We start from the raw sequence: 22,608 nt of genomic DNA, 5'->3' as shown, positions 1-22,608 counted from the left end.
TTTATCATGATCATTGAGTTTTTTGGTGCCTCTCTACCCTCCACCCCTTAAATTCTGCACCCTAGTCTCAACCCTGGACCATATTGTGACCTCTCTGTCTATAATTCACTCATGTCAACCTCTAGATTCTAGGATTTAAGAGGAAAGGGGGGCCTTACATAAGAAATAAAAGGAGCATATGAGGTCCAATTGGTTGCCAAAAAACATCCTGGGGTTAGGGAAAGATGTCAGGAGAAAAAGTCATTATTTTAGACTTCATGTCTTGAAACACAAGCCCTGAATTTCTGGGGCCCACTTCACAGAACATGGCGCTAAAAGAGATTTCCAAAGGAGCCACAGATCACCTCTTCCTCCAAATAGAACTCTCAGGCTTTTCCTATTCTTGAACTCTTCACAGAAGATTCCACGGTCACTGGTTATACAATAAAGCTCATATCTGTTGAATTCCTTCTGACTCATCTAAATCCGACAGGGTGCATGTTAAGACTTCTTCTCTGCTCTTGGTCTTTATGCTTCAATACAGCAATCAAGTCACCTCCTGATCTTCTCTTCCCAGGTGAGGTAATAATAGTTTTTAGCCTTTCAATATTACTGTAATCCTTTAATCCAGCCATGAAAATAAGAATTGTTCTATGTGCTCAAAGCCGAAAAGAAAACAGTTTGACTTAAATGTGAACAGGAAGTGTGAAAAAAATATATAGTGTATGGACCTCTGTTTCTCTGTCTCCACCCCTCTTTGCTTCTCATCCTTTAATATTCGGTTTTCAAGAGAACTGGTGTATGGAGCTCTGAGTGGTACAAACCTGTATGGAGAAACAGATTTTTGCTTGGTGCAGCCAAATGACCTATGGTTGGAGCAATGAATTTCCCCAGCCAACCTGCCCACCAGTCGTGATATATTTTTTAAAACTATACAAACAAAGCTGGTAATTTTTGTTTCTGTTCTTTAGACTTATTCTTGAACATTCATTTATATACATATTATTCAGCTATGAGGAGGCATCCTGAGTTTCTAGAGGAAGTTGCTTCATGGTTCTGACACTATAAAATGCAATCTGATACACAGATGTAAAAGCAAATTTTTAAAAATTATGAAATACAAGGCAAGGAACCCAATTCTCAGTTTCTGTAACTCTTTTGGAGAATGGTTATATAAGGATGAAAAGTTACACCAATATCAATAGCTGCATACATTTCAAATTAAGATTATAAACATAAATATGAAGACTGTTGGCTTTTATGTTTTATGCTGGGCCAAAGTTACCAGCCATTCTCAATAAGCAACATTAATACTTTGATTTATTTTTCAGAATCCTTTGCCGAAGATAATTTTCAAAGGAAATGAATTATAAAGTGCCATGAAAGGGAAGAATGTACAGTGAGAGCTGGAGAGAGAACTAGTTTCTCTTGCTTAGAAAAAAGGTTGGTAGAGGGTGGGGAAAGTTCATGGATTGTTTAAAAAAAAAAAGTACAAAGACTAGCTACTGGGCAGAGAACAGCCCATGCTTGGAAAAGCTGAAAGAGGGGGTGTGGGAATAACATTAGGGTTGAGCGCTGAAGCATGAAGATTTCTTAGCCATCATCCTGCAAAATTTTGAATAAAGCAAAAAAATCACACTTACCTAATGGTCTGATTATGGTAGCTTTTCAAGTCCTGCCCAATGCTGGTGGTTACTACTATCTATGTTGGGAGAGAAATATACAAGGATCAGTTATGCCTCAATACCCCATGTCATAAATACAGTTCCTTGACATAAATTACTCATAAAATATGCTGACTAGCTTTTCACCTATACAGTTTGTGCAAAATAAAATTAACAGGTTAGTAGTCCTGTGTGTATTTAAAGATTTGAGAAATTTAACTTCGCCAAACTACCTGATCCAGTAAAAATACTTAGTTTCCCCCAGTGAGTTCCAGACACTTTCAAACTCCAAGCCAAAGTTTCTTGTGATGTATTTGTACTTAAAAACTTATTGCATAGAAAGATAGACAAGTGTGTAAGATACTACAAGGAGTTTTAAAAATTTTGCTCTGATTCCATGAGCGCTTTCAGGGGAAAAACAAGACTGGTATTGTACGTTCTTAACACACTGCTGTTTCCCACTCCCCTTCCAGTGAGCACTGAGAATTGTCGCTCCAATTTAGATGGTGACAATGTTGTTGTCATGAATGTTGTTGGCTGTCTCACATGTGTTTTTCTCATTTCTTCGACTCTAACATAAATCCATGGAGATGAGGGTCCGTTTTTATTCCCCCAGTGCTAGCACAGAGCCAGTACTTAGGAACATTTGCTGGCCTAATTGGATTCTCAAAGATATGGCTACAACACTGTGTCTTTAAAAGACAAACCAGTCCATAAAAACCAATCCAGCTCACTAGAAGAACTGGATAGTTCCCACCTACCATTACTGAATGTTTTGAACAAAGATTTTATAGGAGAATCCTGATCAAGAGGGGGAAAATGCAGAACAGAATTGAAAATTCTCACAGAATCCAGACTTCCTGGACCCACTGAGACTGGATGAACCCCCAAAACTATTGCCCTGAGATAATCTTTAAACCTAAAATTAGAAAGGTCCCCTGAAATTGTCTTTAAACCAAACAATAGGTTAGCTTAATTAGTAAAAAATGTCTGCCCTGAGCATTGTGCTCTTTTAAAATCTATCTATATGGGATCCAATTGACAACAGCAACTTGAAAGATTAGACAGAAAACTTAGGGGGCAGTGAGTTTATATTAATGGTTAGGAACAATTTGGAAAAGGAGGATGAGAATGGTTGCACAGCTTGAGGAATATAATCAATGTCACTGAATTGTACATGTAGAAATTGTTGAATTGGTATATATTCTGCTGTGTATATTCTCAACCACAACAACAATAACAAAATTAATTTAAGGGAAAAAAAAAAAAACTCAGCCATTATAACATGTTGGTTCAATGAAGAAAACAACTCTAACCAGTTGTTTCATGAAACCAGACATTTTTTTTTTTTTAACTCATTGGTCCATTTAAGCAAAGCAAGGAGTATGGTGGTCCCTCACTGCAGAGATGGACTTTGTGTGGATAAGCAGTATATATTGCTTTTGGATCTACTTTTAAATTTGGGAGGCACAGTGGGATGGAAAGAAAGAAGGTTATTGGAGTGGACATTTAAGTGGACAAAAAGTTTACTTAAGAAAAAAGTCCCCTTCTTTCTTTCCATCCCAATTGGTCTCCCTAATTCTTCTCTCCTGCTTGTCCCAATCCTGGACTCTGCCTTCAGTTAATCTCTTTAATTAAAGGACTATTTTGACTGGATTCTTCTGCTCAAAAACCTTCCATGATGCCCTATTGCTTTGCAAGTTAAAGTGCAAATTAGTGATATTCAAGATTCTCCACTTCTAGCCCAGTGAGATTTTTTTTCTTCTTATTAGTTTTCTAAGGAGCTCTGGTGGTGCAAATGTTAAGTGCTTAGCTGCTAACTGAAAGGTTGGCAGTTCGAACCCACCAGCAGCTCTGCAGGAGAAAGACCCGGTGATCTGCTTCTCTAAAGATTACAGCCAAGAAGACCCTATGGGGCAGTTCTACCCTGTCCTAGAGGGTCTCTGTGAGTTGGAATCGACTCAATGGCACACAACAACAACATTAGCTTTCTACAGTCTAGAAATTTCTACTCCAGTCAAACTGGTTTATCTGCACACCCCCATGGATGGTCGGAAAGGACTCTCCTACCTCTCCATCTAAATTCTGCCCATCTGTAGGAACCTTCTCTCTGAGACCTTGTCTGAGCACCCCAGCATGAAGTGCTGTCTCCCTTCTGTGAATCAATGTGAATCATTTGGCGATTATGCTCTCCCTATGACAGCTCTTCGCCTGCTTAATGTTATTTCCATAAATTGTCTATAAGCCCCTGAGCACAGTGCCTTGCATACAACAGGTGCAAAATAAGATCTGTGAATTTGCTCTGATGATTTGACACCTGTCAAAGTGACACATAGCACTGAGCTGGCCTTCTCTTTAGGAGGAAGCAGCATAAGCTACAATATCATCATGACCTCATGTAGACAGGAAACTAAAACGTGGACCAGAGCTATGGCACCTAATATTTTTTAAGGAAAAAACAAACAGACAAAAAAAACCCAGGTAATGTTTTACAGGCACCTCTCAGGAAGGCAACAAGGCTGACCTGATTTCTTTTGTCTTCAGGAAAAGGACTTATGATAAACCAAAATACCAAGGGAAGACTGTATTATCTAATACACAAGACAAAAAAACTCTCTTCCAGTTTTGTTACAGGAAAATCACAAATCCATAAGAAAAGCTGGTGAGAAAATAAAGTAACCAGGAAAAAGTAGGATACTGGCATTGCGTAGATCGAGAAATAGAACTGCCCTCAATTATAACAGCAGATTTGCTATCATCCATAAAAGCTGTGTTATGAGAGTTTGAAATAGTTATGTGTAGGGTTTTATAGTACAAAGTAGATAAAGCCCCTCCATCCCACTAGAATTGTCACTGATGTTTGTTGGCTGTTATTTGTCTATTTAATCCAAACATAAACAATTGTTTCAACAGCCAAGAGCAGTCAAATCATTTCTTGTTTGAACTAACGAATAAATTTCCTTCTAAAAACAAAAGTTGTAGATCTGATAACACTATATAAACTTGGCCAAAGCTGTTTGAACATTTATCTCCATGAAGCCCATCTCCCTAGGGGAAAGGACTGAATTGCTCAGATAATTGTGGCTATATAGCTGGCTATATTATTTACTCATTCACAATATGGTCAAAAAAAAGGCTTTAAAAGTTAATTAAATGGAATAGGATTCTTATGATCTAAACGTCCATCTATAAAAGTTTGATTTTGAAAGTGTATAGTTGTAAAAAGTTTATCATTTACCACTAATTTGCTTTTGCAGATTTTGTTGCTCCCTAATTTTACAAGTTATTGTCGTCGTTAGCTGCCATCGCACCAGAGTCTGCCCCCAACTCATGGCGACCCCGTGCACAATGGAACAAGATGCTGCTTGGTCCTGCACCACCGCCATGATCAGTTGCAGATTGGACTGTTGTGATCCATAAGGTTTTCATTGGTTGATTTTCAGAAGACACGCCTTTCTTCCTAGTCCATCTATCTTAGTCAGGAAACTCTGCTGAAACCTAGTCAGCATCCTAGCAGCACACAAGCCTCCACTGACAGATGGGTGGTGGCTTCACTTGAGGTGCACTGGCTTGGCATTGAACCTGAGTCCCGCACATGGAAGGCGAGAATTCTACCACTGAACCATCACTGCTCTAACTTTACAACAATGCTGAACTGTAAGTGACCAGGATAACAAGACAATCAATGATGGAGTCTGTGTACAGATACCTGGCCTCCGTTAAAAGAGATATCCAGCCGAAACCACTCCTTCAAAGGTATGGTGAATTTAGTTTTCACAGCCAAGTCTTCTCCTTTGACAAGGTGCATTTGAATATGCAAGTGGCCTAAAAGGAAAATGAAAGCTCATGAAAATGACAAAAAAATACTTAGGAGTGAATGAAGTAGTTAAGCCTTCTCAATAATTATCCTAAGAAGCTACAAGGCTAAATCACATTCTGTCTTCTTTTAAACAAAACAAAACACCCATAAATGCATTCCTTTGCAAATAAGACATTTGTTCAAGTTTAAGTAGAAGCTCATATTTGAAAGCCATCACTCTCACTGAATTGTCACATTGACAAATATCTTCCTTATTCCAGACAGACGTATTCCCACTCGACACAGTGTAAGAAAATGACGATAATCATTGTAAACGTTCCATTTTATACTTACCTTCTTCAGTGAGAAACACAGAAGGCGTTCCATACATCTCATTAGAATCAACAAAATACAGAATCCCACAGAGATTGACCTTGCAATAATGAAGTAAATAAAGCCACAATGAAACAGTAAACCTGTAAGAGTGAAGGGAAAAAAAATCTGCAGATTGATATCATCCAAGAACAGGTAATTATAGTTAAAAACGCCTGAGTGAATTACTTTCTTTCCGATGAAGGAATGAATTTTCCTTCGTGTTCATCATGGGAGATCAGCTAGCAAAGCTTGATTTTTGAGACAAAGGAGGTAATTATAGTAACTGCAACAGACAAGGGGTTGAGCATCATTGTGCAAAATGAGCAGACATTCTACCTTGCACCCAAAACTCTGTTTCTGTGTGTCTTGAAGAATCTCACGTGCCTGCTATCTAAGTTCTTGATTAAGGCTTATAAAACCAGATGTAGAATAAAATTGTGGATTTTAGTAAGAGGTGATTTGATAAGAAGCTATTCTAATTTTGATGATTAAAAGAAAAAAACATAATTAGGGCTCTTTGAGCAATTTTGTTTCTTTCAAAGATAAAAGCCTTAAGGTAGAAGAATGTAATAATCTGCAAAGTGGCATCACCATATGATAATTGAGACACATATGCATTATTTTAATACGCACATCAGGTTGTTCAGTACTACATTTCTGGCTGACCAATATGGAACAAACGATCTAATTATTCCATTCCTGGACAGGGGCTATTTTAGTTGGGAAAAAAAAATTATATGTTATGATTTGTGGACTGAGGATAAAACAACAGTGGCCAATTTAAATAGGACACATTTAGCCAGGAGAGGAGATCCATCACCTGGTTATCCGATCATTCAGCAAATATTTGCTGAAAACCTCCTTAGTGCCATTCATTGTGCTAAGGGCTAACAATCCAAAAATGAGGCAATGGTTGTTGTTAGTTGCTGTTGAGTCAATTCCAACTCATGGTGTCCTCATGTGTTACAGCGTAGAACTGAGCTCCATAGTGTTTTCTTGACTGTAATCTTAACAGAAGCAAATCGCCAGGGCTTTTCTTCTGCAGTACCACTGCGTGCGTCCGAACCACCAACACCTTTAGGTTAACTGCTGTTGTTGTGTGCTGTCAAGTCGATTCTGACTCATAAGGACCCTATATGACAGAGTAGAACAGCCCCATACAGTTTCCTAGGCTGTAATCTTTATTGGAGCAGATCAATAGGTCCCTTCTCCCACAGAGCAGCTGGTGAGTTCAAATCACCGACCTTTCAGTTAGCAGCCAAGCGCTTAACCACTGTGCCACCAGAGTTCCAACCATTTTTGCCACCTAGGGACCTTTCAACTCAGGAATTGACTCGATGGCAACGGGTAGGGACCCTTCAAAGATGAGGAGCTAAAAGTAATAGTATTTTGCAAATTAAACATGAATCAAGGTTAAAATCAATCCATCAGTTTTTCTCCATTTACCCCAGTAACCAATGTCACAGTTTGGGTTAAAGTAGCAGTGGCCCTAGTATCTTTGGGGATACAGCTAAACAAATCCTTTAGAACAGTCTGGGCTTTTTAATCTGGCCTCAAAATCAGTGGTAAGATATGCGAACAGATGGTGTCACGCAGCTTCCTCCTGACCCACCCAGCTGAGCAAGCTCATGAAGGTAAGTTATTACAAGGAAGCTTAGCAAGAACATACACTCAATAAAGTAACTCAAGATCTTTCTACTGCCAGCAGCAAGGGAAGAATTAAATCACTCTGCTAAATCCATCGAGTCTGAGGTGAACCGGGAACTGTTTTCAGCATCTTCAATTCAATAGAAGGAAAAATATATGGACGGATTTTTCTGCAATCAAGGGAGATTGTGAGATTTCAAGCAGCTAGTCCAATCTTGGAGCCCCTGCGTGGTGCAAACAGTGTGTTCAGCTGCTCACCAAAAGTTTGAAGGTTCAAGTCTACCCAAAGATGCCTCAGAAGAAATGCCTGGTGATCTACTTCCAAAAAATTAGCCATTGAAAACACTATGGAGCACAATTCTATTCTGACACACATGGGGTCTCCACGAGTTGGAATCGACTCGACAGTAACTGTTTTTTGATTTGTTTGTTTGTTTAGCCCAGTCTTCCAAGACAGACAGGGCAAAGCAAAGTCTACAATCCATGCTGGCTTTGGTCAGCTGAGCCTGAAACCTGGCAAGGCCTCAGGCCTCAACACTTTGTTCCTCTACTCAGGACTGATATAAAAAGTCCAAGGCAAACTGAGAATTGCTAAATGCAAGAATAACTCAAGAATAATTTGAGGTTTTCAGGTTCACAAATTCTAAGATACGTCGACCTCAACATTTTGATCACCAAGGTGTGTTCTCCTCAAGGCTTCCACTAGCCTGTGTCTGGCCTTCAGATAAAAAGAGCCCAACCACCCATCTTCCACCCTCCTTACACTGGGTAATCCATCCTCTGGCGTCGGGTGGCCTCCAGCTCTCGGTTCCGAAACCTCGCGAACTTCTTCACGATGCCTGTGTTTTCCCCACTGGAGGCATAGGGAAAGCCAAGGAGGGCGACCACATCTGCAAACAGCAAAAGGCTGCCTTTCAATCATCTCCAGAAAAGCAATGCTTCCACAATCACACTCTTCCGTAACCCTCTGCCCAGCTCCACCCAAACATTTAAATGAAATAGTCTAAAAATAATAGCAAACATTTATTGAACACTTAATATATGCCAGGCACCATGCTAAGCACTGTACAGCGACTCTCTCAATTCATTTTCATAACGACTCTGTAAAGTAGATTTTCTCATTATTCATGTTCTACAGGTGAAAAGCGTGAGGCTCAAAGAAGGCAAAATAACTTGCTTAAGTGGTAGAGCCAAGTTTTAGGGTACAAACTCAGGCTTATACGTATTTAACTATTTTACACACTGCCCTCTTAAAGCTAAGGAAAGCATTTTGAATTTGTGTAATAATAATAGTTAATGCTTTGTGCTAGGCTACTAACATAAAGGTTGGCAGTTCCAACCCATCCAACAGCACCACAAAAGAAAGGCCTGGCGATCTGTTTCCATAAAGATTAAACCCATTGCTATCAAGTCAATTCCAACTCATAGCAACCCTATAGGACGGAGTAGAACTGTCCCATGGGGTTCCCAAGGCTATAATCTTTACGGATGTAGACTGCCACATCTTTCTCCCACGGAGCGGCTGGTGGGTTCGAACCATCACCAAGAAAATCCCAAGAAGCAGTTCTACTCTGTAACACATGGGGTTGCAATGAGTTAGAATTGACTCGATGACAACAGGTTAGGTTTTGTTTCGTTTAACACCCACTATGGAGCAGATGGAGCCCTGGTGGTACGGTGGTTAAGACCTATGTCAAGCTACGGCTGCTAACCAAAAGGTAATCAAAATGTCAGCAGTTTGAATCCACCAGCTACTCCTTGAAAACCCTATGGGGAAGTTCTACTCTGTCCTATAGTGTTGCTATGAGTCAGAATCAGCTCAGTGGCAACAAGTTTGGTTTATGGAACAGATACTGCATAAGCGTTTTACATATATTAATTCATTTAATCCTCAGGATTATCCCATACTACAGCTGAGGAATGGAGACACAATTGCCGAAATAATCACTAACAGTTAATTAACACTTAAGGAGTCCTGGTGGTGCAGTGGTTAAGCACCCAGCTGGTAACCTAAAGATCAATGGTTCTAACCCACCAGCCACTCCACAGGAGAAAAATGCGGCTGTCTGCTTCCATAAATATTTACAGCCTTGGAAACTCTATGGGGCAAGTCCACTCTGTCCTACAGGGTTGCTATGAGTCAGAATCAACTCAACGGCAATGGGTTTGGTTTTGGTTTTTTGTTCCATATGCCAAGCAATATGCTGAGCACATTTCAGGGATTATCTCATTGAATTTCACAACAGCTGATGAAGTAGGTTTTAGTATTATCCCCATTTAACAGATGAAAAAACTGAGCCTTAGAGAGGGTGAATAAACACATTTAAACAATTTAGTTAAATAATGAATAATTTTTAATTGAAATGAAATATAAATAAAAGACGTGGAGCTGGGATTCCAACTCAAGCAGCTTGGTTTCAGAATCTATGCTCTTAAAACAGCATTGTATTTTTCTTCTGTGCAGACTTTCCACATATCCTCAACACATTACCCTAGGCAAAAATTATTGATCATACCCCTTAAAACTTGGCGTCCCACTTTGTTTTGCAGATGTGGGAGAATTCTTTTCTGTGGCTCTAGAAAACAGTATTGTCTCTAGCTGCTGTCAAGTCAGCCCCCAACTCAGGACAACCCCATGCACAACGGAACAAAATGCTGCCCGGTCCTGCGTCATCCTCATGATTGGTTGCAGAGTTGACCATTGTGATCCATAGGGTTTCCATTGGCTGATTTTTGGAAGTAAATCTCTGGGCCTTTCTTCCTAATCCATAAAACCTGTTTAGCATCTTAGCAACACATAAGCCTCCACCGACAGATGGGCGGTGGCTGCACATGAGGTGCATTGGCCAGGAATCAAATCTGGCATTCTCCAGCATGGAAGGGGAGAACTCTACCACTGAACCACCACTACCCTAAGGTCTAGAAGATATAGGGGTGTCCACAACAAAGTCTCACAGGAAGAACTGAGTTAGTGCATCTCTATTTAATACCTACTGCTTTAAACAAGGTTAAGTATGATTTTGTTCGTTTGTTTTCCATAACCCTCAAAAAGCAAATTTACTTAACTCAACCTGCAAGTAAAAATCATTTTCCTCTTTCTGAAAAGACTTCTTGGTTTAAAGGTACATGATTAAATGGTGGAAACAGTCTATTGTCCTGGACTTCCTGGAGAGGGAAGAATTGACTTCTGTGCAAGTCGCCAAATGCCAGTATTGGCACAAATTATGGGGATCTCAGCCTGGGATGCTGGACATGGCAGCTCTCATTCCCCAATACGGAAAAAAATCATTATAGAGAGGTACCTCTGCTTCATTATAACTTGGAAACCTTAAGAGCATTTTTCAGAATCTCAGGCTTCTGTTATATAGTTAATAGAATCAAATAAGTTGATTTTTCCTAGTCGATGTCCATAAATCCACCTGCGTTTTTATAGGTAGGGATGCATTTGGAAACCCAAAAGGGTGACTTCATCAATTTCAATAGAAACACTTTAAACCTTTTTTTCTTTTCAATTTGAGCACATTTGACTTGCTGATTTGTTACGGGTGGGATTAGAAATGGAAATACTGCAGAGGTGTCTTTGGAATCTGGAAAAAGATTCATCAAGAGGTAAATATCAGCTCAACCTTGGTTTGGCTTCCACCGTGTTGAGTGGAGCGTAAGAGACCAGATGGCCACATTAGACCCCTAGGAAGCCTTCTGCTAAGGATTGCTGTAGAGTTATCTAGTGAGTAGTAGAAACATTATCAAAGCAAATGGAATTTGATTCTGCCCAACCTGACTCAAGTAAAAAGAGCTTTCATAAAGGAAGTTTCCAATGTGAAAGGAGTTAAAAGTGAATGTTGATGAGTCTCTCCCATATCCAAGGATCAAAGTGAAATAGACTGAACAAGAGAACTTGCAGCAAAAGACTGTGGAGGGAAAAATCTAAGAACCAAAGATCTAAAATAATTTTACAAAAACACAAATCTTTTAAATCCAACAAAAATGAAATAATGATGGTGTTCTTGTGAAATCTGTAACTTCAATAGTTCTACAATTTGGAGTTCTACTGTAGTTTTTCCTTATTGTAATATTGTCTTCCTGTTATAATTAGAAGCAATTAACAAGAATAGAGTCCCTGAGTGGTACAAACAGTTAATACGCTCGGCTGCTAACCAAAGGTTGGAGGTTCGAGACCACTCAAAGGCACCTTACAAGAAAGCCTTGGTGACTTGCTTCTGAAACATCAGCCATTGAAAATATGATGGAGCATGATTCTCGTCTTACACACATGGGGTCGCCATCAGTAAGAATCAACTCTGTCCACTGTTTTTTCAACAAGAATGAAATTCTGGAGCTGGAAAGGCTATTAGAATTCATGTGGCCCAAGATAACATCTTTTAGTAACAGTTTGATAAGCTGATCGTGGCTGCCTGGAGTATTACAATTGATTAGTGACGTCTGCCATAGGCAGTAGAATGGAGAGTAACAGTACTAGTGCCATCCACCACAGAGAATTTATAGGTAGGAGAACTTAGGTCCAAAGCAGTTAAATGGCTTGCCCAGTTTCCTTTAGAATGTAAGCTCCATGAGAGTAGGGCCTTTCCTGCATTCACTATTTTATCTCCAGATCTTAGAACAGCATCCAGCACATGATACGAGCCCCATAAATACCTAGTAAATGAATGAATGAATACAGCTGTAGCCAAGTCAGAATGTGAACCTATCTCACTTTCTCCCAACACCTTCCACAATTCTATATGGTGCCCCATGTTGTCTAAGCCAAATAATCCTCCCTCTTCTTTCAGATCCTTCACCCAAATCCATTTCTTTGGCTTACCTTAAAATAGGAAGTCAGGTAGGAAAACAGCATCATTAAAACATAAACATAAAATGGCAGAAAAACTGTTCATGTCTGGGAACTCCCTACTCCTGAACCACTTTGTTTGTTTTACTTCTTCAAATTTTAGAGCAGTTAGAGGCATTAGATATTATATGGTGCAAAGCCTCTTATTTTGGAGACAAGAAAAGTGGGTTAGTGCCTTGCTGACCATCGCATCTATGACTCAACCTGGGGCTCCCTGCTACAGATCAATGCGTTTTCTATTAAAACACACGGCATCTCACAAGTCTCCCCAGAAAAAAACAACTATGGCTGCTGTTCAGCTGGCATTCCCCTGTGGGGCTGTAGTGATTGTTAAAACACTGAAATCTTTCCATATCTGCTAGATAATTGACGCTGTCTTGAAATCACCAAGGCTCCACCACCTACCCTGGCACCTCCTTAAGTGTAGAACCAGGCATAGCAGGGGCCTCCAGCACTACCTGACTTCAGCACCAAGGCCAGCACCCAGTCAGCCTGACTGGGCCCCCACCCCGTGTTGTTAGTGCCATCCACTGTGCTCCTGACTCGTGGTGATCCCATGCACAACAGAAGGAAACGTTGCCTGGTCCTGCACCATCCCCATGATCAGTTGTGGATCAGACTGTTGTGATCCAAAGCGTTTTCACTGCTGATCTTAGGAAGTAAATCACTAGACCTTTCTTCCTAGTCCATATTAGTCTGGAAGTTCTTATATCTGTTTAGCATCATTGCAACACGCAAGCCTCCACTGACAGGTGTGTGGTGGCTGTGCATGAGGTGCATTGGCCAGGAATTGAACCTGGGTCTCCCACATGGAAGGTGAGAATTCTACCACTGAATGACCACTACCCTCCTCCCCACCCCTTACTGGTTGTTAAATATTTTGAATATCATTCCTGGGGTGGGGGGGGACCATGTAGTCAATTCTCTGGTTCAGTGGATCGACCGGAATCCTTGTTCTGGGGAAGGTCCTTTTTCTATGTAACAAAGCCCTGCTCGGGATACGTCTAGCACACCGCCATGATGTGGCTTAGCCCATATGTGGCGAAGTGAGAGAGTTCTGCCAGACAAGGAATGTCCATGACAAAAGTCTATAAGGAGAACCCAGGGAAAAAGAAGCTGATTTTTCAACCTGGAGAAATCAAGCTAGAGTGCAGGTAACTCAGTAATTTTCCCCAGACACAACATTAAAAAGGTGGTGGGGGTAGTCAAGGGTTTCACTTTCTTTAAAGCTAAAGCCAGACAACATAAAACTCCATTTTCTAGCTATGTCATTTAGGTTAGAACTTTACTCAAAAAGAATACAAGGTGCTGAAGTGGACTACTAAAGAAGTCTGTGGCATATTCAATACCCGGGAGTCTTAAGAATAAAATAAATTCCACTCCTAGTTATTTATCTCCCAAATGTAGTATTTGTGTGCACAAAGGTACATGTACAAAGATGTTCAGTGAAGCCTTGTTATTAATTGCAAAAGAAGAGAAACAACTGAATGACCATCAGCAGAGGTCAGGTCAAATAAATTATGGATTGTCAGGTAACTGAATGCTAAGCAGCTGTTGAAATGAATAAGGATGTACAATAGGTACTGATACAGAAAAATCTTTACCATATTGTTAATGGGGGCAGAATAAGAGTTTATAGTATCTTTCCATTTGCGTATGTAAAGAGGGAGGTATCAATTTGATAGGAGTCCCTGGGTGGCACAAACAGTTAAGCACTTGACTACTTGCCAAAAGTTTGGCAGTTCAAACCCACCAGAGGCACCTTGGAAGACAGGCCTGGCAATCTGCTTCCAAAAGGTCACAGCCTTGAAAATCCTATAGAGCAGTTCTACTCTGACACACATGGGGTCTCCATGAGTTGGAATCGACTCGATGGCAACTAACAACAACATTGATTTAACACTTATATGTGCACAGAACATTCTAGAAGGAGACCCAAGAAACTTGTCACTGAGGTTGTCTCTGAGACCAGGACGAGAGGATTGGGGTGGCAAGGAACTTACTCTTCTCCCTAAATCCTTTTACACTATTGGAATTTTTTACCAGATGTATGCATTACTTTTCTGATTGAAAATGCAGAGAACAAAATCTCTGAGTGAGAAGGAATCAGCACATTCTGAGGCCACCATGCCCTGGGCCTCCGCTCCATTCAGTGCAGGCTGATCTGCTTCAAAGGGACAAAGTCCAGTGGGTGAGGGAAAGAGCATGATTCACATAAGTAAAAATTCAACTGAAAAAAAATTACACCTTCTAATTTAGAACCTGGGTTAGGACTGTATTAGCATATTGCCGAGAGGCAACATAGCAGAGAAGAAAGAATCAGGAGGCTTGAACTCCAGCTAAACCAGCTCCCTGAGCCTCAGTTTCTCCTTCTGTAAAGAGGGGACAAGAATAACACTGTTTTTCCCATGAGACTATTGTGGAGATTCAGTGAGACAATGTTCGTGGGAACAGTGTTTTGAAAGTTGTAAAGGGCAATGCCAATGTTAGGCATTAATGAGTAGTATTACTGAAGAATTCACACTCCTATGACTTACTGGGGAAAAAAGAATAAGTCTTTTTTTTCCCCAAAAAAAGTGGCATCTATATATAGCACTTCTAATTACCAAAAATATCCTCGTGGCATGCCGTTGTCTGGAATAATCTAGCACATGAAGTGATATTTTCACAAAGACACATCAAGCCTGGCTCCAACACTTGACTTTACCTGCAATCATTTTGTTGTGATGGAATTTTGCTATAAGAAATCACACTTCTAATCCATTGGAGCTGAGAATGAATTTTTGTGAGAGGAAAAGGGACTGGAAAAGGAAACTGCCATGTTCCCCCAGAGTGTCTGATCTAAGAGGGAAGATCAAAGAAATGTTCATATAACTGGACACTAGGGCATAATGTTTAACACCCCCTGCCATGGCATTTGAGAACCTTTAAAGTGTGGCCCTAACCTGCTTTCTAGCCTGATTCCCTGAAGTTCGAGTTCGATCAACACATACGTAGCACACGTGCCGCTACTCCACACTTCCATCCTATGGCAGACATCACTAATAAATCCATATGTCACTCTTTCTCACTAAGCACAGACTCAGCTTCAGAACCCCTCTCCACATTATGCTCTAGGTAGCCACTCCCAATCAACCAGAGTTGACACGCAAGGTGAAATCCATTTGCCATGCCTATGTACCACGCATGGGATGCACCTCGTTGCCATTTCCCCACTGGGCTGATTTTCTCACTATGTGCTGTGACCCACACATTCCCTTCACCTAAATGCCCTTCCCTCTGTTCCATCTCTGACTGTGAAAATTCTACTCACCCTCCAAGTCTCTGTTCAAATGTCACCTCCTCTGAGAAGAAGCCTAGCAAAGTGACTAACAGATAGAAATTGCTCAGTAACTCTTCTCAATGAATGAATTACTAAAAACAAATAAATAAACAGCTTTACGACATCATCTAACAGTAAAGCTGAATGGTTAAGTGTGAGGTTTGGGAACCAGATTGCCTGGGTTCAAATCCCAGCTCCATCATTAATAGCTTTGTGACCTTGGACAAGTTACTCTACCTCTCTAGAGCCATCTGTAAATATGCCAGTAGCACAGTGCCTGACACATAGTGAGTGCTCAGTAATGGAAAGTGGCTGTTATTGTTGGTAGCTGCGTTTACCACTCACATGACTACCTTAAAGAGAGAGACCATGTCTTCATCTTTGACTCTTCAGACTTAGTAGTTCGTACATAATTTTTGTGTAATTAAACTGAACGAGATACACATCACAGGGGAGGTATCAAGAGAGAGTTATGGAAGCCCAGAGGGTAGAGAGTTAATTTCTGATTGTGGTAATTAAAAAAAAAAAAAAAAAAAAAACACCTCAAGGTAGAGGGTGGGAGAAGGGCAGAAATTTGAGCTGGTTATTGAAATGCGGGCACAATTATTCCAGGAAGACATGGAAGACTGCAGTGGGGAGAGGCATATGGGGAGGGGAGTAGGGATGGCAGATATTCCAGGTAAAAGGAACTGGTCTAGCAAAGGCATGCCAGTTGCCATCAAGTCTATTCCAACTCATGGTGAGTCCATGTGTGTCAGAGTAGAACTGTGCTCCATAGGTTTCCAATGGCTGATTTTTTGCAAGTCGATTGCCCGGGCTTTCTTCTGAAGCACCTCTGGATAGATGAGAACTTCCAACCTTTGGGTTAGCAGTTGTCATGGATTGAATTATGTCCTCAAAAAATGTGTTTATCAATTTGGCTGGGCCATGGTTCCTGGTACTGTGTGATTTTCCTGTATGTTGTAAATCCTGCCTCTATGATGTTAATGAGGGAGGATGGGTGGCAGTTGTGTTAGTAAGGCAGGACTCAATCTACAAGATTGGATTGTGCCCTGAGGCAATCTCCTAAAATATAAAAGAGAGAAGTGAGCAGAGAGACAGGGGGACCTCATACTACCAAGAAAACAGTGCCAGGAGCAGAGTGTGTCCTTTGGACCTGGGGTCTCTGCGTGGAGAAGTTCCTAGTCCAGGGGAACATTGATGAGAAGGCCGACAGAGAGAGAAAGACTTTCCCTGGAGCTGACGCCCTGAATTTGGACTTTTAGCCTACTTTACTGTGAAGAAATAAATTTCTCTTTCTCTTTGTTAAAGCCATCCACTTACGGTATTTCTGTTGTAGTAGCACTAGATGACTAAGACAGCACTCAAGCATGTAATCGGGTGTGTTAACCATTTTCATCACCCAGGGACTTCAGCAAAGGCATAGAGATGGGAACCGCAAGCTCAAACTATGAAGGCAAATGTGAGCTTATATGTGGTTGCACAAGAGACTTCAGCCTGAACCAGCACAGCCTGAACGGGCTCTACCTGGGAACATGTGGCGTGTGTGCAGAGGACTTCAAGCAGCACACAGTTGTCACTCCCCAGTCCCATATGCTCCCTAATGTGGTAACAGGGCCATATGCGGGGTATCAGCATGTTGTCACAGTGACCTTCACACATGAACATAAGGGAGGCAAATGTCCTTACCTCTTGGCTAAGAGCACTCATTCTGTCAGTCAATAAGCATTCACCACATGCCTACTATGTACAGGGCGCTGTGCTAAAAAACAAACAAAAAAATCAGTTGCCGTCTAGTTGACCCTGACTCATGGCAACTCCATATGTGTCAGAAGAGAACTGTGCTCCATAGGATTTTCAATGGCTGGTTTTTCCAAAGCAGATTACCAGGGCTTTCTTCCAAGGCACCTCTGGGTAGATTCAAACTATCAACCTTTCAGTTAGCTGCCATGCGCTTAACCCTTTTCACCACCCAGGAACTCCAGGAATACTGACCCTGTGGGGCTTTCATCCTAGTGGGGGAGACGGACAACAGGCAAATAAACAACTGCCCTTTCCCTGTTGTCATGGAGTTGATTCCGACTCATAGGATCGTGGCCACAGGGAAAAATGGGAGGACAGAGTAGAACTGCCCCACAGGGCTTCCAAGGAGCTGCTGGTGGATTCCAGCTGCCAACCTTTTGGTTAACAGCAAAGTTCTTAACCACTGAGCAGCCAGGGCTCCAAATAAACAATTCAAACTCATTGCCATCAAGTCGATTCTGACTCATAGCGACCCTATAGGATAGAGTAGAACTGCTCCATAGAGTTTCCAAGGACCGCCTGGTGGATTCAAACCGCTGACCTTTTGGTTAGCAGCTGTAGCACTTAACCACTCTGCCACCAGGGTTTCCAAATAAACAATTAAGTATATTTAATTACAATGTCTGCTGGTGATAATGCTATGAGGGAAAATAAAGCAGGATCAAGATGGATAAAGACAGGGTGGGGGTGGGGAGGGAGCCGCTGTTTTAGATAAGGGAGTCAGGGAAGCTCTCTCTGACCAGATGACATCTGAACAGAGGCATGAATGAGGTGAGGTCCCTGGGTGACGCAAACGGTTTGTACTCCTCTACTAACCTAAAGGTTGGTGGTTTGAACCCACACAGAGGTACTGTGGAAGAAACGCCTGGCAATCTGCTTCCATAAAGATGATAGCCAAGAAAATTATGGAGCTGTCCTACTCCGTTATACATGGGGCCGCCATGAGTCAGAACCAACTTGACAGAAACAGGTTATCAATGAGGTAAAATGTCTTAACTGAAGGTTGGAAGTTTGAGTCCATCCAGAGTTACTTCACAAGAAAGACCTGGTGATCTCCTTCTGAACAATCAGCCACTGAAAACCTTATGGAGTACAGTTCTACTCTGACACACACGGAATCAACTCAACAGCCACTGATTTTGATGAATGAGGTTAAGGGGGCAGGTCGTGTCGTGATCTGCGGGAAAGAGCACTTTAGGCGAAGGCAATAGTAACTCAAATGCCCCAAGGTGGGAATGAACTTGGTGTGTTCAAGGAGAAGCAAGAAGGCGGCTATGGCTGGAGCTGGTGGACAAAAGGGAGCCTCACAAGAGATGAGGCCAGTAAGGGGGCAGGGCAGATTCCAAAGCCCATGGCAAGGAGTGCGGGTATATCCTAACTGCAATGGGTGACGCTGGGGGGTTTTAAGCAGGGGATAACGTGATCTGGTTTGTCCTGCCTGCTGTGTGGGAAATGTGTGTGGGGGACAAAAGGGAAGCTGGGAAGCCATTTTCAGAGGTCCAAACAAGAAGACAGTGGCTCAGACCAGGGTGGTAGCAGGACACATGGTGGGAAGTGACTGAATATGTGATAGATACAGTCTGAAGGTGGAGGCAATAGGACTAGCTGATAGCTTGCATGTAGGATGTGGGGGAAAGAGAAGTCAAGGTGGACCCGAGGTCTGGGGCTGAGCCACCAGCCTGAGTACCTGATTTCTTTCTCTGGGTGAGTTCACGCATGAGTCAGGCACACACGTGACTTATGAGACAACAGATAGTGCGCGTTTCTCTCCCCCAAGGAAACAAGAAACAGTAAGCATAGCCACAGGCATTGTCTGACCAGCCATCTCTGGCCCATGTGCCCAGAACACAGCAGAAGCAGGTGGACTAGTGGGCACATGGCCAAGCCTTGGCTCACGTGTTCTCTGAGAGGCTGCTGGCTTCTGATCCAGGGAAGGTTTACTCTTCAGGCCTAGATGAAATCAGCTGTACCTCCACCAAAATCAGACTACAGGCCTTGCCTGGCCCGGCAAAGGAGATGTATCTGGGCACACACAGTCCCCACCATAGCATCCTAATCTAAGCCTTTGGTGGGGGAACCTCTGATGATATTCCTCCAATATCGGTACCTGGGGACTCGGACTCTGCTCTCTATTAAGGGAAAAGAAAACAAAAGCAAGCCAGGGGGTACTTCAAGTGCAGATTCATCCGAGGACATCAGACACCTGATGCAGAAAATGTTCTCCAACCAGAAGAACTAGATGGTGCCCAGCTACCACCAATGACTGCCCTGACAGGGAACACAACAGAGAGTCCCTGATGGAGCAGGAGAAAGGTGGGGTGCAGAACTCAAATTCTAGTAAAAAGACCAGACTTAATGGTCTGACTGAGACTGGAGGAACCCCAGAAAGCATGGCCCCCAGACTCTATGTCAACCCAGAACTAAAACCATACCCGCGGCCAACTCTTCAGACAAAGATTAGACTGGATTGTGGGACATAAAATGATAACTTGTGAAGAGTGTGCTTCTTAGCTCAAGTAGATACATGAGACTAAATGGGTAGCTACTGTCCGAGGGTGAGATGAGAAGGCAGAAGGTCAGAAGAGGGTCAGGAGCTGGTTGAATGGACATGGGAAATCAGGGGTGGAAATGAGGAGTGTGCTATCACAGTATAGGGAGAGCAATTAGGGTCACATAACAATGTACATACAAATTTTTATATGAGAGACTAACTTGAATTGTAAACTTTCACTTAAAGTATAACAATAAAATAAAGAAAATGTTCTCCAAACCCCACATCAGTACTGCTTCAAATTGTGACAGTGACTAGACATGAAAGGCACCCCCACGGCTCAGCTCTACGCCTCACTAATGTCATCTTGTTGTTCTGGCTTGACTCTTGTTCATTAACAACCGAATAAAGAAGCTCTTACTAAGAACAAGCCAGGGTCCCAGGCAGAGTGCAGAAAAATGTAGAATAAAAATTAAATCCATAAAAAAACCCAGACTTACTGGTCTGATAGAGACTGGAAGAACCCTCGAGACCATGTCCCTAAGATACCCTTCTAGCATGGAACTGAAGCCATTCCCGGGGACCACCTTTCAGCCAAACAACAGACCAGCCCACAAAGTAAACAATGACTCCCAAGAAGAATGAGCTCCTTAGAAGAGCTAATTACATGAGACCGAAAGGGCAAAATCTTCCCAAAAGCAAAGATGAGAAGGCAGGAAGGGGCAGGAAAACTAGATGAAAGGTAACGGGAACCCAGGGCAGAAATGGGGAGAGTGCTGACACATTGAGGGGACTATGACCAATGTCCTGTGTACAAATTGTTGAATGGGAAACTATTTTGCTCTGTAAACCTTCACCTAAACCACAATAAAATATGAAAAAAAGAAAAGAACAAGCCAAAGGCCTGGACCCCTTCTGTCCTCACGGCTGCCATCAACAACAAAGGTGGTGGACACTTTCCATATGGACTGGTGCAGAAGTTCTTTCCATTTGTCTTTTAAAGAGAGGGAGAAGGAACACTTCCCTTTTTTGGTAAACAATCATAGCCATGTGAACAGAGCTGGTTTTGGGGATTCCTGGAGCCCCCTATTTTTGGTGGCTTTAACTCTTAGAAAGGGCTTTTCTCTGCATTAAAGTTTTATTATACTGATTCTTACCCCAAAGGTAATACTTTAAAGAAGACGGGGAGAAAAAAAAAAATCCCACTGTGCTATTCCTGAACCTTGTGAATATGGTAAGAAATAACAAAAGAAAGAAAAGGCACCTCACGTTTTAAGGGTCTGTTCAGAAGCCCTAAGAACTCAGCCAGTTCATAAATGACTTCATTTGAAAACTTCCAGCTTGCAATTCAGTCATTCTTCAGTGAGAAATATATGATTTGTCAAACATGAAATGGAATCATTAAGCTCTCGGAAAGTTGGAGGCAAAGCAAAGTGGAGGCTGCGTGCTTTATTCCCCTTAACAAATTAGGCATCTTGTGGAAGGCATTCCAGGCAGATGCTAACATGGAGTTCTGCCTGGAAGAAGAATGCACACTGATCATCAAAATGCATGCAGTGTGACTTATTTCAGACATTTAATTACCCTTCCACCCTACCCCGAACAGGCACACGCAGAGAAAGGGAATTCAGCTTCTTCTCTTAGATTTTCCGTATTTGCAGCTCCGCACAAACAGAATAAGCCAACACAGAACAGGACTATTAAAGCAAAAAGTTCTAAAATTATATAGAACTATAGAAAGGCCTAAGGAGCCCTGGTGGTACAATGGTTAAGCATTCTGCCACTAACAGAAAGATCAGTGGTTCAAACCCACCAGCGGCTTGCGGGAGCAAAGACCTGGTGATCTGCTCCTGTTAAGATTACAGCCTAGGAAACCCTATGGGGAAGTTCTATGCTATCATATAGGGTCACTATGAGTTGGAATCAACTCTATAGCATACAACAACAACAACATAGAAAGGCCGAGCAATTTACTTCTGAAAGATCACAGCCACTAAAAACCCTATGGATCAGATTTATGCTCTGAAACACATGAGGTCACCATGAGTCAGAACTGACTCAACAGCTACTAGTTTGGTTTGTTTTTTTTATACACACCCACCTTCCCTTCCACACACAAGTGAGTGCATGGAAAAACTGGTGAGATCTGCATAAGGCGGGTAATCTAGTTAATAGTATTAGATTAATGTTGGTTTCCTAGTTTTGATACTGTATCCTTGTTATAGAAGATGTTACCCTTGGGGGAAGCTGGGTGAAGGATACAAGGGACTCTCTGCACCATTTCTGTAAATTTCTGTGAGTCTGTAATTATTTCAAGACACTAATTTTAAAATAATGTCAAATATGCTGGTCCCTATGGCAAATGGCCTCTGAACAACTATAATATAAAGTTGCTCAGGCCCTTGAATCAACTATACAGCAACTAACAACAAAAATATACATAGCTGCTTTGGGACAGCACCAGGAAATAACCATAGCCATTGTTTCTCCTCAAAAATGGCCTGACAGAGGAATTCCGGCAAAATGGCGCTCTAGGCAGAGGCACCACGCTGTCCCTCCACAGCAAAGATCCGAAAAACTAAGCCAAACAGAGAAAACAACAATCCTGAAACCCTAAAACATCAAATGAAGAGATAAAGAACTCAGCCAAGCACCAAATGGAGTGAGAAAACTGACAGA

At 41.9% G+C, this 22,608-nt stretch overlaps 1 protein-coding gene across 1 annotated transcript in view; it reads right to left on the bottom strand.

Moving 5' to 3' along the window:
• The window catches only part of SEL1L3 (SEL1L family member 3), a 146,361-nt gene that overhangs the window by 98,155 nt on the left and 25,598 nt on the right, over positions 1–22,608 (bottom strand). Inside the window, exons 3-6 of the mRNA XM_023730233.1 lie at positions 8,228–8,354; positions 5,797–5,918; positions 5,353–5,468; positions 1,623–1,681 (exon numbers count right to left, since the gene is read on the bottom strand). Coding sequence (XP_023586001.1) covers positions 1,623–1,681; positions 5,353–5,468; positions 5,797–5,918; positions 8,228–8,354 — 424 coding nt within the window. The remainder of the gene's footprint in view (positions 1–1,622; positions 1,682–5,352; positions 5,469–5,796; positions 5,919–8,227; positions 8,355–22,608) is intronic.

The sequence above is a fragment of the Trichechus manatus genome, unplaced genomic scaffold (genome assembly GCF_000243295.1).
Source record: "Trichechus manatus latirostris isolate Lorelei unplaced genomic scaffold, TriManLat1.0 scaffold00034, whole genome shotgun sequence".
NCBI lineage: Eukaryota > Metazoa > Chordata > Mammalia > Sirenia > Trichechidae > Trichechus > Trichechus manatus.
This window is presented reverse-complemented; position numbering and strand designations above follow the sequence as displayed.